At 46.7% G+C, this 18,699-nt stretch overlaps 1 protein-coding gene and 3 pseudogenes across 1 annotated transcript in view; 1 reads left to right on the top strand and 3 right to left on the bottom strand.

Moving 5' to 3' along the window:
• Positions 1 to 2,207: 2,207 nt before the first annotated feature.
• Positions 2,208 to 3,561, top strand: LOC149365343 (iripin-2 pseudogene; annotated as a pseudogene).
• Positions 3,562 to 8,982: 5,421 nt separating this feature from the next.
• LOC149365340 (sodium-dependent proline transporter-like) overlaps positions 8,983 to 18,699 on the bottom strand; it is a 30,813-nt gene continuing 21,096 nt past the window's right edge. Inside the window, exons 13-14 of the mRNA XM_089581008.1 lie at positions 16,818 to 16,973; positions 8,983 to 9,390 (exon numbers count right to left, since the gene is read on the bottom strand). Coding sequence (XP_089437134.1) covers positions 8,983 to 9,390; positions 16,818 to 16,973 — 564 coding nt within the window. The remainder of the gene's footprint in view (positions 9,391 to 16,817; positions 16,974 to 18,699) is intronic.
• Positions 10,836 to 11,538, bottom strand: LOC149365342 (uncharacterized; annotated as a pseudogene).
• On the bottom strand, positions 12,678 to 13,979 carry LOC149365341 (THAP domain-containing protein 2-like; annotated as a pseudogene).

Raw genomic sequence — 18,699 nt, 5'->3', positions numbered from 1 at the left:
TTTAATAGGGCTTATGCGGTGAGATAACCGCATGGTCTAGATATCACCTAATGACCACCACACTACTCTTTCCTTCAATAAAGTTTTACTCGCTAGCTCTGGCCTGGCTACATAACAGCGTGTTGCGTAATTTCAAACGTTTCTAGGTCACCCTACGCGCATCGAAGCAGACAACCCCAACTTCAGGATGTCTAAGTGGAAGCGTTTTAATCTCGACTGTTATTTGTTGTGTTAGCTTTTGTACCTGAGTAATCAGTGTTGAGTCATGTTAATTTTGTGCCTGTGTGTTGTTGATCGTTCAACAACAAAGTGCAGTTTCAAAGAGGTGGGCACACTTCCAAGCAAAAAATGCCAAGTCTTCTTGTATGCAGTGTCAATTATTTATCCTTTACTCGCAGACTGCTAAAAGGTGCAGCCAAGAATAGGAATATAAGGCATGGGATTAACCATTCACTCTCAATGATGTCCACGAGTGTTCGCCACTTGACGCCACTCGTGTCAATTCACCGTTGTCAACGCAACGACTGTGCACATCTCCCAGCTAGCAGTTCTTTCGATACCTAGGGTCTTAATATATTCTAGATATGAAACAACACTGCCTTTCAATAGCAAAAACCTTTCTTTTTCAGGGAACACTGCATTTCTTCGATCGGCTGTAAAGAAGTAGAAGTGGCGTACGCCACAGCTAACCGCTTGCTGGCAATTTATTCTGAAACACGCGGGTAGCGTTTACTTTAAGGAATGAAATATCAAAATCGATATGAAAAAAAAAACCATATCGCAACAGCTGTACATGCATATATACTTGACTGCAAGCTTTCTTCGTAGCTCTTCGCTAGTAGTCGTCAGTTCCACTGCGACTGCTCTCTTCTAAACCGAAGTTATCGTCTGGCATCGTTCGTTTGGTTGATGTCCTTCAGCAAAATAAGAAGAAATTAAAACTAGCCCTAATTGTGGGAGAATTTACTGACAACAGCCAGGCTAACGTGTTTACATATTGTGTTTCTCACACTGTTTACCGCATGCATATGTGCCGAATATAGCACAGAGTGAGAAGCCATTTCGCACCTAACGTGTCCATTTTATTCCCTTCCAGAGTGTGTGTGCCATTTGGTCTACTTGCCAAACGGCGCACAGCATTCCCTGCTGGTCTGCAAAAAACTACGCAAAATCAGCTTCGTTGGCGCCGCCACTTATGCCTTTCAAGGCTTATGTCTACGCAACTCTAGATTTTCATTACTCGACTTATTCAGCAAACGAAATACTTGATGAGCCATGTGTAGCGAAGTATACTAACATTAAAGCCTCGGCTGACCACGAGAGGGAAGGTTTCGAATTACAGATGCCTGCTGTCCATGTCCCTATTTCTCTTGGTGCTGTCTCTGGGTCTCGACCCTTTTGCGATTGAACTCAAGTGCCTATTCCAGTGAGTGGACACGTTTCGGTAAAGCGATCCTTTGTACCGAATTCCCTCGACAAAAGCAACGAGTTTAATTTCATTTCATTTCGCACTTCCGCTTCTCTTTCACTGTTACAGCAGCGCGCCGGCTCGTCTACCGTATCCATGCAGATGCCGGTGCTGGCCTGATACGAAAACGAATAGTTTTTCCATCCTTAATGCAGTCCCTATAAACGGTTGTCATCAGTTAAAGTAAACTTTCCACTTATTGTGAAGCCAATAAGGTTAGTTTCCTCATAAATGAGCAAAACACAAGCAACACGTATGTATAGTGATGGAGAAAATACAACGCAAGGCATAAGACAAGGGACAGAAACTGGAAGACACACACGAGCGCACATTAGCACGTATACGGGGGCTATTGAGGCCACGCAAGCAGGGATACATGAGGAAAGCGGTTTGCACACCTGTCGACAACATTCACACTGTCCCGCCGATGACACATCTGCATTGCATGCGCACAGGACCGCGAACAGGATGCCGAGTTCATCATTTCTTGGAAGCACAGGCTCGGAAAACACGCTACTAGACATCATCAGGACCAGACAATGAAGGGCAGAGAACTCTGAGAGATAACAACAAAAGTGACGAAATAAACTATTCCATCGCTAACGGATCTGGGCGATAATGGCTTTTTCATTGTTTTTCTGTGGCGTGCCTTTCAAGTGACGGCTGTCGGGTGCATTGATAAGAGGACAACGCAGGTCGGATGGCTGATATGTTTACCGGCGAGAACATCCACCGTCAGGACACGTTTCTAAATGCCCCTCGCCGAGCAATAGTGTTCATTCTGCTCTGCACACGATCGTGATGTCCACCCGTGCGCAAGATGCGACCCTGCGGCACTCGAAGGCCAACAACGCTTTCGGGCTTTCCTTGTTCAGCGAACTCCGTTCAACGAGGCAAGACCAAAACGTCTTCTTTTCCCCGGCGAGCGTCAGCATCGCCCTCGGACTCCTATATACAGGTGCCCGGGACAAGACTCTTTCGGAGCTCTCCTCTGTTCTCGGACTCACTGATGCCGGACTCGTCGACAGGAACGCTGTGTTGTCTGCCTACAAGTCGATTGTCGACGTCGAGTCTCCGAACGCCACCTTGGATATAGCCAGCACTGTTCTTATTAAGCAGAGCGCCAAAATCCTGGATCAATACAAGTGTGACGCGTCCTGGTACTTCCACGCGCAGGTACGCTCGGTAGACTTCCTACAGGATGGCCCCAAAGTGGCCGCCGATATCAACCTGTGGGTGAGCGACAAGACGAAGGGAAAGATTCCCAGGCTCCTGGGAGGCGCACTGCCAACGGACACCGTGGCGTACATCATTAACGCCGTCTACTTCAAGGGAACTTGGCTCACCATGTTCCGAGCCAGCGAGACGAAGCCGATGCCATTTTACAACCACGGTAGAGACGAGGTTAAAGTACCGACCATGTCAGTTCGCCGAACGTTCTCCTACGCATATCTTGAGGCAATAGGGGCTAGTGCTTTGGCAATCCCTTATGCAGGAGACAGGTTCAGCATGATCATTGTTCTTCCCAGCAGCAGGACAGGGCTTTCGAAAGTCGAGTCTCTCCTCACCGTTGAGGTCTTGGAAAAGCTGGTCAACGACCTTGTGGGCCAGGACGTTATTGTGCTGCTCCCGAAGTTCAAGCTTGAGACCGACTACGACCTGGTGAGCTCACTCCGCAAGCTTGGCCTTGAAAGCGTGTTTGACAACAGTGCAGACTTATCGGGAATCAGCCCTGCGAATGACCTGTTGGTGTCCGATGTCAAACACAAGGCAATGATCGAAGTGAACGAAGAAGGAACCGTGGCGGCTGCTGTCACCTCAGTTCGCGTGAAGCCGAACAGCTGTGCACGATCGTATCCTCGACCTCCCACGACCTTTCATGTTGAGCATCCTTTCTTGTTCTTCATTTGGGACAGTGCCGACAAACGCGCTTTGTTTATGGGTGCCGTCACAAAGCTGTAAGTGACCCACCTCACAGCGCAGGGGTAATAACAGTTCTTACAATGTTTCGAACATGCTCCGAAGTTGTCAGACGCGACGACCTGCACTTTTCTTACTTTCTGACTTCTGAAATAAATCGTTTTCGCAATGCATTACAGAATGGCGCGCCCATGAGTATTTAGTTTAATGACGTCCGCAAAAATTGCATCATTAATATTGGTTCCGGTTTTGCGCTTGCCTGATTTGACGTCATATGTAGACCATGCAGAGCTGTAAGAAGCAAATTTTTCTGCAGGAAATCATTTGTTTTTCAGTCCTTCTATTTCTGGCTTCTTTGACGAATGAGTATTACTTATTCGGAGCATTTTCACGGTGGGAGAATAGTGACTGCCCACTGTACTGACAGCTTCCTGTACTGAGAAAGAGAGCAGGAAGCAAAAACGTGGTGTTTAATTTTATTTTTCAGCGCGAAGAAGTGACGGGACTGAAGCGAGCCCCCGTCGGAGTTTACATAGCACAGTCTTTTTACGAGTTGAAGTGATGAACGTTTAATAATTCACGAACGTATGTCCCTACTAAGCGGCATTTTTCAAAACCAGAATGAATGTTGAGTACCGGGCCTTTCAGATTCGTTCTGGACGCTAAAAATTCTATTTTAAACCAGATCAGTGTTTATTTATTTATTTTATTTATTTATTTTATTTTATTTTCCTCAGGGCCCGAAAGCATTACACAGGGGTGAGAATTACTTACGAAAGTGAAACAGTGCACAAATTCAAAAATCTGTCACCTTCTGTGAAAAAAGGATTACAGTAGGAATGTACCGTCTTTGTCAAAAGTTGCCGTTGCCGCGCCACCGGCCTGAGCGGGCTTACAGCCTAGCGACGTCGCTGCCAGCACGGGCGTTCAGCGCTGCGGCTGCGTAAATTGGCTGACGTAAGCCTGCGCCCTCGCTCAGTATGACATACGGTATGACAGCACTCCAAAGGCGCGAAATTGCTCGCCGCACATACTACCAGCTTACTTATCATCATCCAAGGAAGGAGGGCGAGAGCGCAGGCTTATCTAACCCAGTTTGCACTGGCAGCCGGGGAGCAGCGGCCAGCGCCGGTGATCGCAGCGCCACCGCTCGGCTGACATCCCGCTACCGCTTTGACAAAAACGGTACATTGGACCACACAATACCAGGGAAATTTAAGTCGCCTAGTAAACTGAAAGGATTATTCGGCTGCCGGGCTGTAATCATATGGATTACGTTAAAACAGCTGCGGGGCTACTTGGTTGTCAGACATAAAACGATTCTAGCGCCGGGACGCATACAACACGCGAGAAAGAAGTCTTCTGTCTTCTTCTTGTGTGTCGTACGTCTCGGCGCTAGAATCCTTTTACCATATAAATTACGTCATGACGGTCGTCGATTAAGGTGGGTGAACAGGACGGAGGACGATAGCAAACTCCCACTATCAATTGAAACTAACACAAGTTCTTAAGCGTCTGTGAAATGAATACGAAAGAACAAAAAAGCTATAGCTGCGTTTACATGAATGCGACAGCAGCGCATCGCATCAACTTTTTAGCGCATCGTATTCATGTAAACGGTGATAATGCGCTAGGAAAGCGCGTCTCATCAATGCGCCTGAGGGGGGTAGATCTAAAATGACAAGTCGACTTCAGCGGTGAATGGGAACAGGTTTGGAGGTGTCCCTCCTCCTTCTTGTCGTGCCTATACAATACCCCCCCCCCCCCCCCCCCGCCGGATAACAAAGCAGACTTCGCTCAAGATGGGGGTCACTGGACCCCTCTGCCGCGTGCAATGGGCGAAGGGTCACTGTACCACCGGACTTGATGCTGTACGTGTAAACAGTAGCGCATCGGCTCCACGGGATACGATAGGAAATGCTATGCGCTGCTGTCGCATTCATGTAAACGCGGCTACAGACGGCTATTGGCACGCCTCCGCCGCGCTCAGCACCCCAGTCACACCGATAATTGTTGTCTTTTATCTTTTAGAGTCGAACAATACACTGCTATCAATCTTCGCAGACAGCCAGGTTTCAGTAAGACATATGTCGCCGTCACAAGCATCGATAACAGAGCAAAGATTGCCGCATCCTGGAATTCGGCTTTGAATATTTGTGAATAAAAACGAAAGTGGGTTCGCGACCGGTAACTTTAATCTACTGCCCCCCTCGCGCAGTGGTATTCAGTGGTGGATTCAGCGGGTGGTGCGGAAGCATTAGACTATCCATGGAAGTAATCGGAGCATTCGACAGCTGGCGTGAAGGCGCTAGGAACTTCATGGTCATGATCATCAGATTGATTGTACATGTAGCACTTTTTGTCTATGTACAACTTGTTAAAGCGAAGCTTGAAGGTTAAGGGTTGCGTTTCGCCAAATTCGAACAGTTTTTTTCCTAGCAATACGGGTAGCATGAGAATAGTCGTCCCTAATTTTTTTCTTCTTTAAGCTTAGAACTATTGAGGAGCACTTGCTGTTTGACATTTGAAGGTGAGGATTTGTCAATAACTGGCCTGCACTTATTCGACGTACACCCGCCGATACTCTGGGCTCGCTCGATCAAAATTTCCAAAGGGGATGAAAGCACATTGAACTCTTTTTCTTCCGACTGGGCCCAGGACTCTGATTGAGTGTCGGATAGGGCGTAGAATAGAAGGTTGTCTCGCCGTTGCCTGTCTCCAAGCTCAGCCTGTTTACAGCGCAGTTGATCGTGTTCACCTGTCAGCTCGTCAATAGACAGGCGAAGACTCTGCACCTCATATTCCACTGTGTCAACGTCGACTGCTTTGTGCTGAACCTCCGTTATTCTTTGTCTATCTCGGTTATATTTTTGGGGAATTCCTCCTGGGTTGTTTTAAGCTCACCGACCGATTTAATTGAATCCATCTGGACTTTTTTCCATTTTTTCGGTTCGAGTGTTTACAGTTTGTAGCATGGCAAATATATCGCCAAATTGCTGGGACTGGAAAGCAGACAAGGGGCGCTGCGCGTGGGTTCTAGTGCTGGGCCCGGGTTTGAGCTTCACATCCCCAGACAACATAAGCAGCTGTATGTAGCATCAAAGTAATCATACAACGCGGAAAGCAAAACTTCCGGGCGTGGGAACAGTAACAGACACACGTTATTCCATTTCTTATAGTACATAGAGGTAACAGAACTAACCTGAAAGAAGAAACAGAGCGGATTAGTAAGACGCATCGTAGTGCTGTCCACACGCCCGCTGAAAGCGGCGGAGTTCAGTCAGCTCGTCGTATAAGCAGCAGTAGAAGAAGACGACGACGTTGCCGTCGATCCGGATCCTTCGCACGATGGAGAGATAACCGTGAAAATGTCTGTCGGACGGCCGAACGGATCCTTTTGCGTCGTAAGATTGATAGAGCAACTTGCTGGCGTCACTGGCAGATGAAGATAGCGATACGGCACTGAAGTGAGCTCATGCCTTAACCTGAACGAAGAAGTAGAGCGGATCAGTGAGCTGCTTCGTAGTGCTAGTCTCACGCTCATTCTAGAAAAGAAAAAGGAAAGAAGCCGACGTCTTTTGCGTTTCTACAAATGTGCCCTTTAGACCCAAGTTACCTGAATCAGTAAAACAGCCGTTTGGTTTATTGGTTTATTAGGGTTGACGTCCCAAGGCGACTCAGGCTATGAGGGACGCCGTAGTGAAGGGCTCGGGAAATTTCGACCACCCGGGGTTCTCTAACGTGCACTGACATCGCACAGTACACGGGCCTCTAGAATTTCGCCTCCATCGAAATTCTACTGCCGCGGCCGAAATCGAACCTGCGTCTTTCGGGAAAGCAGCCGGGCGCCATAACCACTGAGCCACCACGGCGGGTAGTAAAACAGCCGTACAGTCCTAATCTGCTATTCACTTCAAACATTTCCCTTAAGTAAAGGTGTTTTACTGCGTGCAGCCACCACTTATAAAGTCGAGCGAAATGAGACTGAATGCAGCTTGGCAATATGTTGAGCGCGTTAGGCTAAACGTGAAGATTTTATTTCTTTTAGACATGGCGGAGAGGTTTGGAATAGAACTTCTGAACCTGAGCAGACGATAGCTAAAACTATGAAACTGCGCAGGCTGCTGAGCGCGACGATCAAAAGACCATTCCACTTCCTGGCGACTTTACAAAATCAGCCCCTTTTTTCTGAAACCAAAGGTAGCTTTCTAAGGGCCGCAGTTTGCCCGCTGGAGAGGTTAGAAAACGGAATATAAGGGACAAATGTGTTTGACTTCTCACCTCTGTTCACAAGCGATTTGTTTGTTCTTAAAGCGCATTGCCTGCATCAAATGCAGTAATTCTGACAGCCTTGGGGATGTACTACATCTTAAGAAGCCATAGTAATGCTCTTCACACAACAGGATTTGGAGCCATTTACAGTGAGAAATCGAGCTCATAGCGATCACTGAATTAGCGTTCACAAATTGTATTCGTGGCAGGTAGCAGTTAATTGGTCGCTCGGGAAGAGCAACCTGGGTCGCACAATGCCAACCGCTGTAAGCAGCTGCCATCGCAGGGCAGTGGCGCACCGTTTAACCGTTGCACCACTGCGCCAGGAGGGGTATGAGGACTCCTAGGGATCTAAGTAGAGAATAACTTTCTGCATATATGGGAATTAACCCATTGCGCTGTCGCATCATAACCTTGAGGTGAAGCTTAGGTGTACCAATTTTTTTCCCCTTATACCGCTGCTTTGTCGGGTTTTTCTTGAAGCACAAAAGCATGTGTAAAACTCGACGCAGGTATTAAAGACAGCTCCGAACTTGAATAAGCATAGTGGTTCATTTGACAACATGAATATGAAGTTTTATTACGGAGCAATTCCCATAGATTTAAGCCCTGAGCCTCGGTAGACCTGAGAACTAGGAACAAAAATACAATTTGAATGAACAATTGCACAACGCCTTTAATGACTTACACACCTATTAGACAGCAACTATAAGTATGGTTCACAAGTCAGGTTCGAAAGAAACATCCTTGAAAAATATGAATGTAGATCAGTACCGTAACCCATACACCGCGCTCACTATGTAGCTGAGGTCCCCAGATATTCTGGCATGCTATATGTATTGAGCGCGACAGAGCTGGACATTCATCTTCTGGTATTCCCACTTAGTCCCCCTGCTCTGCGACCCACGTCCTACGCTGTACTATAGCGCATTAGTTCAGTGGTAGTGTAGAACGTGTATGTTGCGGGCATAAGAAATGTAGTATAATATATTATAGTACTGTATATATAGTATAGCATAGCATAGTATAGTATAGAACAGTAGTAGACTAGAATAGTAGAACAGTAGGATGTAGTATAGTATATCATAGAACGGTATAGTATAGTGTAGCATATCATAACATAGTATAGTATAGAACAGTATAGTATAGTACAGTGTTGTAGCAGAGTGCAATCGTGCAGTAGAATATGATAAAGTACACATAGTATTAAGTATTAAAGCATAGATTTCTAGATAGTTCGAACAGGTAAGTGAAACCGCAAACCGCGGCGACATCTTCCATGGAAGCGTATCCTAATATGTCCTCGTATTTCAAGGCCGCGTCTAGGCCTTCGCTTCTTTATTGACCTCCTCGGCGGGCTCAGCCTTGGTCGTGGTGGTGACTACGCTGACCTCGTCTTCGGTCAGCACGTCGGGCCTCTCGGGCAGACCCAGGATGTACATCTGGTTCAACAGCGACGTCGCCGACCGCACCGGAGACACCACAGGGCTAGCGAAAGGCAGGGCCCCGCGTGCCGGCTCAGCCGCCGCCCGTGGCGGAGACGAAGCGTCGGACGGCGAGGTGACCAGGGCCCGAGTGGACGACAGGGCGTCCTCAGCCTCCGCCACGACCACACCCTCGGAGACGCTCCTCTGGAAGCCCCTCTTTCGCACGAAGGCGATGTAGTTGCCGTACAAGGCCGGGTCCTGGGGACCCCAGTCGTGCGCGGGCTTGAGGCACTCTGCGAGGTCCTGTGAGAGAAAACGTTTCCATTGAAAGGTCGGTAGAGCCTACGATATGGCCGAAGATAGGTCAGAAAGCATATTTCCGGTCTGTAAATAGTAAAAGACATGAGAGCGCAAAACGGGGACACGGACGAGGAAGGGAACAGGACGAGTCCGTGTCCCCGTTTTGCGCTCTCATGTCTTTCACGAATATGCACCAACAAGCCCAGTTTCAAGTACTTCTGTAAATAGTATCCCAGAATAGGTCTCACCCTTCCCAGCCGATAGAATCTTCCCCTCCACCCCCCTAAGTGGAAATGTCATTCCCGAAATAATGGTTAAAAATAAAGGTGAGAGTAAGCCTGCACCCAACCAGCTGTTATGACGGCATAATCTAGTCGAAATAAATGAAATGGGGCAAATCCTGTTCCCCCCAAACACATTACCTCACAAGTCGCTACAACAGTAGTCGCATACTACTAGAGAGTCAGCACAGTTGATCTAGATTACTAATGTCGCGCATCAACATAATTCAACTACGGTGACTCGAACTCCAAGGTTAGGAAACATTTGCTTGAATAAATCGTATTTTGTACTGAAAGTGCCTTTGAAGCGTAGTAAACTCTATCGCATTGTGCAAAGTGAACTAGATGACCACTTAGCGCAATTTGCATTGGTACTGCAAAAAGTATATGGCGATTACACATTCGGGATAACGCGGATGATCACCACTAGCTGGCTTCCTCTTGTGCTTTCGCGAATAATAATTTTACAATTTATGGTAATGTATAAATTGCAAATTTCATTGATGCTTCTTTCAGGGGGTGGCTTCTGTCTCGCAGGCTCGAACTTCAGTACCTTGCACTGTTTCACGAGTGGGTTGGAGCTCGCACGCCTGCATCGCGAGGTTCGCTCTCGCGCCTTACATGTGGCTTCGACCCATTCTTCCCGCCGCAAACACTTCTGTGGATGCCGTCGCATTTAGTACGCTTACGCATCATCCATCCTGCCAGCTTGCAGTTCGTTTACAAGAAGCCTTCTTTGCCCGAGCTAGGCGTTGTTCCTCCATGCGAATGACGCGAGGTTCACCCGCACATTGCAGCTCCGGGACCGGCTGCAACACGCAATCTTGTCCGCCATATTGCTTCTCCCAAGCATCCAAACAAGGAGGATATATAAAACTTGCTGGAGTGGAAGCCGCCTATACGCGCCTATGCGGGAGAGTGAAGCCTTGGCGGCCATCTTGCCAGTGGCAAAAAGCAGCAGTGCGCAACCGCGCTCGTGCTTCTTCGCGCTGCCTACGAAGTTGCTCGCGTTTACAAAACAATGAAAGCAAGCGGTTGGGGTTGTAAACGTTTATTTTTCATCCATCAGCAGCCAACTGGCATGTAGAAAGCAGTTAACCTAAACAAATATTAAGGAGAAAAAGCTTAATAATCAGACGCACAGTAAAAATAATGGTGAGAGGCAACCTACTGGTGATTGAAGATAATCACCCTTGACAGAACTGGTCTGACTTTATTCTTGATCAATTCCCGATTTCGTTCCTTTGTCATGTGGTGTATCCTCGCTTTCACGTGCTCTTCAGCGATTTTTTTGCACAAATTGTAGATATGATTGTAAAGCGGATCGAAGTCAAGGATGTGCTCCTCCAGTTTCTGAAACCACTTTTTCTCTGAGGACACACCCAGGACTTCCAAGATAAGGTGTTTTGCCCTTGCCAGCACCGTTGTAATGGCATCACATTCAGCCTGCAGCCGTCGCAGCCCCTTCTCAACTGCTTCACACAGGCCAATGACGTCTTGCTACGGCGAAACAAGTCCACCCCGGCTCTTCTGCTTAATTTAAGGCGCAAGCGCATCAGAGTGCAGGGCTGTGATGCACTGATCGCATGTTGTCGTTGCACTAACTTTTCGCACAATGAAGCCTGCTATATATGGCACCACGGCACCGACAAAAGCAGAGAGACTTTCGGGGCCAGTCAATGCGATGTGTGTAGTCGTGGTCATCGGGCTGCAGGACTGATGACCTGCGCTTGTCAGTGACCGTGCTTTTTGCATCTACCATGGCTACAGTAGTGGTTGAATTCAAGATGGAGACGATGTCTTGGGAGTAGTTTCCAGAATTAGAAGAGGTCACTTCCGTCTGAACCAAGAGGCGCTTGTATGCAGCCATGAACTGCGCAGCTGTTGTATTGTTGTTATGTCCCCCTCGTCCACGTATGGACCCGAAGAAGTTCTCGGCGTGATCTTGACTGAGTTTGTGGGTCAGCAAGTATTTCAGCTGATCCTGGCCGACAAGCTCGTCGAACATTCTTTCGGTGCTTGCCATGCATATCAAAAAGCCAACAAATCCAGTTTCTTTTAGTCCTTCTGTAACTGGACGTCCTGCCGGATCTCTCAGCCCGTTTATGTACGCCCGGGCCTCCAAAAAGAATTGCTTCCAGCAGGATTCATTCTGCTTACGAAAAGGTGCCTTATAAGACCTTGCTAATGGGTTCCTGGAGTTCATGATGTCGAACAAGTGATCGAAAATTCTAATAAACTTTGATGTTGCTCTGGCACCCTTGAATTGTGGCAGCTTAAGCACTTGTTCGCAGAAGTCCAAGGCATCGGCAACTGAGGCACTGAGTGCTTGTACAGCATATCGGACCTTCATTTTTTGCTTTTCCCACTGAACGTGGACCTTTGTGAGCTTGTTGCCAAGACGCAAACCCTCTCCACGTTGCAAAGCCTCCAATGCTACTACATAAGCCCACTTCACATGCTTTCCTTCAGCGTCGATGAGGTGGCTTACGGTTGCCAATGAGTTGCGGATGAGCTTAATCATATGGCAGGCATCTAAAATAACGTGAACATTTTTAGTGCAATCAGCTGGGTTGACAAAGCTTGTAATAAACCCATCAGAGTCCGGTCGAAGCTGAGCACCTAAGCACTTAGCCATAGTGAAGTTCGATGAGGCACCGTCACATGTAAGAAAGACAACTTCAGCCTGAACTGATGCAAGCTTCTCAATACATTGTTTGGTCAGCTCCGCCCTCTCCACTCCAGTTAGTGTGTCAATTAAAAAGTATGCGACTAGCATCTTGAGTCTGATGTTTATACCAACAATCATGAAGACACACACATTTCTGGCTTTGGGGAGACTATCATCATCTAACCCCGTTCCAAAGTCTACGTACCCGACAACTTTGTCTCCAACGAGTTCTACGTGTTTCCTTATGGCCATGACATCTACGACCAGAGCGCAGTAGAACGGTTCACTCCGTGCTTGTGCAAACTTTTCGAGGAAACAAAATGCCGTACTCATGAACCCAGGAGCTCCGTGGATTGATCGATACCAATCCCGAAGTGTTCGCTGTGACGGAAGGGCACCATTGAATTTGGATCGGACGTACTCGTATGCGGCTGGAGAATAAAAATGTAATGTCAGCGCGAACGCACGGAGCTCAGGTGGGTACTTGCCCTTTTGTTCGTTGCTTGCCCTGCACAGAAGTTGTTGAATGTCACATGAAAAGGCAGATGCAAACACGTGCGAGCCTTCCTCGGACAGGAGTTTTCGTTCTCTGATTTCTTTTATGATTTCTTATGCTGTCTCATTTCTCTTCGCAAGCCTTCGCTTCGTTTGCTGCAACATCTTAATTTTCTTCTTCAACTGTGTTATCTCTTCTTCAGAGGCACTGACTTTGTCCTTGTACCATTGTTTGCTCGGCGAAAACGCAGTTGATGGCTCTCCAACTTCAGGCATTTCGCAGTCTTGATGCTTGCGCTCTGAACGCTTCCTTTTTACCTGAAATGGACACCACATTTTTTTGTTCAGTCTCAAGTAAGAGAAAAGTGTAGCTGTGAAAGCAAATGGGTTTCATTTCTTACCATGAACTTAGTGCTTCATAAGACGATTTTACAGAAGGGTGAAGGCTGCTTCCATATTACCACGCAATCACAATAACTGTTACCACGCAATCACAATAACTTCTTTTAAACAACGAAGCAAAAAAATAGCGCGCACGGCACTCCTTTTTTCCACGAACACAATTTTTCAGCACGATACTAAAAAAAAAAACCACTAGCGACAAGAAGCTCAGACGTTTCCTTCCATTTGCTTCCATCCACTATCCGACAAGAACCTTCGTCGAATCTCGACTTCGGCAGCCGTATTACTGCCACGAACACTTCTCACGTGAGAAAGGCGAATAATTCTGCGTAGCGTGTCATGGTTTAACATTCTCCAGTAATACTCACGGGCTTCTGTAGGTGCTGCGGAAAAGCAAAAAACACAGAAGGCACTTCCCGCGCGCAGCCGCGTCGTCTGTCCGGTGCGGTCAAAGCACTCGGGCGCGAAGTGTACGGAGCACAGGCGATCTCCATCTTTTGCATGCCATCTTTCACGGCGAACGGCCCGCTCCCACAGGCTCCGCAGCTCGGAATCTTTTGGAAACGTGCCAGTAATTTAGGCACTATTATTTGTTGCACACATCTACCACATGAGTTTGCGCCGCTCGACAACGCGCGCGTAGGGCTCAATTGAACGTTTTCGTGTACTTACAGGTGAAATGTGAGGCCACAACCCTTCTTTAGCCTGTTTGCAAATCCGTAGGCAATGCAAGAGGCAACCATTATCAAATCGTTGGTGTTTGCATGCCCGTCGCGTCAGCTTGCACTCAAACAGCGCGCCAAAGCATCAGCGCGAGCCGGCGTCAAGCGCGCTTTCTGCCACTGGCAAGATGGCGGCGGCCGGCTTCACTTGACAAGCGCCCCCTCCACTCCAGCAAGTTTCATATATCCTCCTTGCATCCAAATTATGAGGGAAAGCCGCAACTCTTGCATGCAAGAGTCGGGCTTGGTGCAGTGGTTAGAGCGAGTGCAGGCTCAATCCGCTTAATTGGGGCTGGCGAAACCGCTTTAGTCTAGACAGCTTACAGTTGCATTGCATGACGCAGCTTGCTATCATGCGACGGCTGCACAAAAGCTTATCTCAAAGAGCTATGAACAAAATACTCGCTATGTAGTGGATGGGTGGCGCTATCTGTCGCAAACACCACAAATCAGAAGCGTTTTTTCGTGGCCTCCGCGATCGGGCGTGGCGCGGCGCGCCGACAGAGCCGATCGCAGAGGCCAAGCTTTTCTTTTTGACAATCGCGAGCATGTGTGATAAAATCGTGAGTTACTGATCTCTAGCTCTAGCTCTTCCCCCTATGGATAGAATTTACTCTTCCTAATGTTCTTGTATACGCTCCTGAGGAAGCAGAGTTGCGCGACTGTTTCCCCTGCGCCGCTCGTGACACTATTCGTGATCACATGATCCTGCTGAAGTATTTTGTTCCAATTCATGTCCGCTTATACCTAACGTATGAGCCAGAAGGGGACAGCCGCTCCCATCTCGAACACAGCCAGCTTTGTTGTCCGAGTGAGGGGGTATTGTGAAGCCCCCACCATGATGAGGAAAGGTGCTCCTAAACTGCCTTCTTGTGGGGCTCCTGCCACACGAGAAGCGGCTTTCCCGCAGAGCTTGGAACAAAATGGTGGACCTTCGCGGAACTCTGCTCTCTGCGGGAGGACATACAGCTAGGTATACAGGAGCACTAACTCTTCCTTAACTCTTCCCCCTGCTTGACACCCTCTAGGTGACGGCCGAAAAAAGGCATGGTAATACCGGTTTTTAAAAAAAGTAGATCGTAGTGATTGGCGAACTATGGACCCATAACTGTCTTGCCTTTCATTAGCAAACTTATAGAAAACCTCGTGGTTAATCGTTTAATGTACTTAATTAAATTTAATCCCTTAACTCACCGCCAGGTTGGTTTTCGTCCTAATTATTCCAGTGCCTACGCTGAAAGAATGAACGGATGCTACCAAAAACTATGAAATCAAGGACCCTGGGTAGCCACTGTTTATACAGATTTTACGCCAGCTTTTGATACAATTAACCATCCCATTCTTTTTTCAAAGCTGAAATCTCTAGGAATCTGGGGCCCTACTCTAACCGAATCCAGATAGTCAAGTTCGTCGACATTTTTTCTCAGCCAGCGGTGATCAATCAAGGTGTACCACAGGGTTCTATCTTGGATGCGCTACTTTTCTTAATTAACTGCAACTGTTTGCCTAGTTATTTTAACAAATCTAACTGTATTTTATACGCGTATGATGCCACACTATGTGATAGCGACACAGACAGAAAAGACCTAATTACAATTTCCAAAGCTGAACTTAAAATTCTAGTCACTTGGTGTTAAAACAACCAGCTGAAAATCAATCCTAAAAAAGAAATTTTATGTCTTTTCACTCCCGTAATTGAAAATCCACTTATGTCCTTCCACTTTGTTTGAATAAACACATAATCCCGCTTTCTAAATATACTAAATTTTTTAGCATCATACTAGACGAACATCTGAAATTTAACTTGCACACTGAATCATTATGAAACAAAGTCACTTTCGGTATTCTGGTACTTCTCAGGACTCGTCATTACTTTCAGGCACATATTCTTCGTGCACTTTATTTTGCATTTATACACAGTCACCTATATTACTGCATATCATCCTGCGGAAATATGTAAGCTGCACACACCTCAAGCATCTGCAATTTACTAAAACGTGCAATTCGAACAATTACCTTTTCCCCATTCACCTTCTTCAGCTGCGCCCTTGCACTGAAATCTTAATATACTTCCTTTATTGATTCTACTTCTGCGAAAATTAGCTTCATTCATCTTCAGTGTCCGTAATGAATAATTATTATTGCACTACCATCGTGCCTCAGAAACAGTAACCTGACTATATTTTCCCAAAATGACAATTTGCTGCTTCCAAAAGTTAACACCATTCATGGAAAGTAAACTCTTTTGTTCTCAGCAATAACATTCTGGAATTCACTACCTCCATGAATTAAAACGGTTCAGTCTCTAGGGCTTTTCATCAGTAGGATCAAAACATTTTCGTTACAAAAGTTTTAACTACATTGTGTTGCTGTTTATTTACTAATTTTATTTAGTAGTCATCGCTGTTCTCAAATGTTTGTTGTCGCTCATGGATTGTAACATAATTATAGCGTTGTATTTCTGCTAGTATTTTTGTGTTTGTATTAGGCATTTTATAATAGGAGGTCCCCCCTGACAACTTCACTTTGGGACCTCCTACTGTAACAATTTGGCAAACCATTCATTTCTGTAACAATTATCTGACAATAAAAAACCTGAAAACGACCACCTAACTTCGGGACCTCGGAACTCGGGAACTCGTCAAGCTATTCGGTCCCGTTACTACTTCTTTGCAAAGAAAATAAGTGATTTTTTGACCGACCGACCGACCGACCGACCGACCGACCGACCGACCGACTGACTGAGTTGGTACAAAGTGGCCTGAGCAGCTGTAGTGCTGTTTAACACATGTACAATATATGTTGTTCGCTCATTACCTGCCGTAGCATTAAATCGAAGTTCCACCTGATTGCGCTTACGTAGTTCTTTTTCTTGGCGTAGAGGTAGGCGAAGAGGGGAACCATCGCCAGGCCAACCAGCACAAAAAGGAGGCCGAGGATATCGGCCCACAGCGGGTACAGCTTTCCCCGGTCCGAAGTGCGGCTGTGCGTCATCACAGAGCGGACCACCAGGATCTTATAACGGGGGCACAAACAAAAGAAAAAGAAAATTTGCGACTGGTTATTTTTGGGGCTTCACGCGCCAGAAGAACACGGCCGTCCAAGAGATACCCAGCAGAAAAGGACTCCGGGGCCCATCTTCTGGAACTGACTAAGTGGGCGCGCTCTTTTTCCAGAAAACGACCAACGCTACCACCTTCCTAACCCCCACGTGGCTCGGATCACGTTATCTGCGTAGAAGGTATAACAGCCTTCAAATCGCCTGTTTCTCCGTTTGAACAGTTTAACGCAAATCGCATGCATCTATAGCGCTCACAGCATTCGCAGTTTTGTAATATTTCCTTCTGCACCTAAATTTTTTTAAGCAATGAAAACGGCAGTGTCAGCTGGGTAACGTAACACGAAAGACTGGTTGTATGTCGTCATTGAGCTGTTACATGACTATTCGGGGTGCCAACCAATCGGCGCGGACCGATATGGAAACTCCTAAAATACAGTCTCCAAATGATTTTGAAATTATGAGTTTTTAACGTGCACCGAAAGGGCAGTGTAAATAGACGTTTCTCCGTGAAACTGTCAACATAGTAGTTGAACATCGAACCCGCGACCTAGTGCTTGGTGGCAGAACGCCGCAACCGCTGACCACCACAGAGGGTTAAAATAATGATATGCAGCGAGGGGTGCATTGGAGTAAAAGGGTACTCGTCTTTTTTTTTTTTTTTCAGAATAAATTGTACCATCGTCTTCGCCGCATTTTGCAACTGAAAACTCCCGCATTAACGCGCTGAGGAGGGTGTTAATCGGATGAGCCAGAAATTAATGTGCCCTGCGTCGTAATGTTACCCAGACAGGTTTTATGGGCCAAAAATTACGGAGGACACTTAAGGCTATTTACCTGCTTTGAATGCAAAAGCATTGTCTCATTGTGAGCTTTGTTACGAGATTCATTATTAAAGATTCCTTCCTTCCTAATGCCGAACCCACTCATCAGCATACATTCGTAAGGAAACGCAAACACTGGGTGCACTTTTGTTTGTACTTTTGTGGCTCATGTGCTCCGTGCTCACCTCGCAATCTGGAACTGCTGATATCGATGCATGCCACTGGGTTCGTACGCAGAATTCAGATGTGCAAAACATCATCGTGCGGTTTGTGCGCAGAAGCAAGCGAAATGACATTCTGAACAAATGCAGAAAAAAAAGAGTTGATACCACTGTGTTGGGTGATGAAACCGGAAAACCAATTTTTGTCAATGAACACCTAACTCAGGCAAACAAGGTACTGCTTTCTGCTGCAATCAAGAAAAAGAAGGAAAACGGTTGGAAGTTCGTTTCGACTGCAGGCGGAAAAATACTTGCCCGTAAAGAAGAACATGGGTCGGCTATTCAAATCGCTAGTCACGCTGATCTGGCCCTGATTACTGCATAAGAGTAGCAAGCGAAACACCAGCAAACACACCAGCACACTACAGGTTAAGCATGTGTAGCTACTATAGCGCCCAGGAATTCAATAACCAGCACAGCAACAGAGATAGTACTTTTTCCGCAATGCATGTGAACATTCGAAGTATTAAAAGAAAGAGTGACGATATAAATACGTTTCTCGAACCGTTCTAAATAAATTATGACATCCTGGCCTTTTCCGAGACATGGATTACAACTCCTGATGATGCACCACTTTTCTCCGGCTACGTTTCTCGGCATGTATATCGCGAACACAAGAGAGGCGGAGGAATTTCTGT

This window comes from Amblyomma mixtum, chromosome 1 (genome assembly GCF_055824585.1).
Source record: "Amblyomma mixtum isolate Tamu chromosome 1, ASM5582458v1, whole genome shotgun sequence".
Taxonomy (NCBI): Eukaryota; Metazoa; Arthropoda; class Arachnida; order Ixodida; family Ixodidae; genus Amblyomma; species Amblyomma mixtum.
The sequence above is the reverse complement of the archived record's forward strand: the minus strand, read 5'-3'. Positions and strand labels throughout refer to the sequence as shown.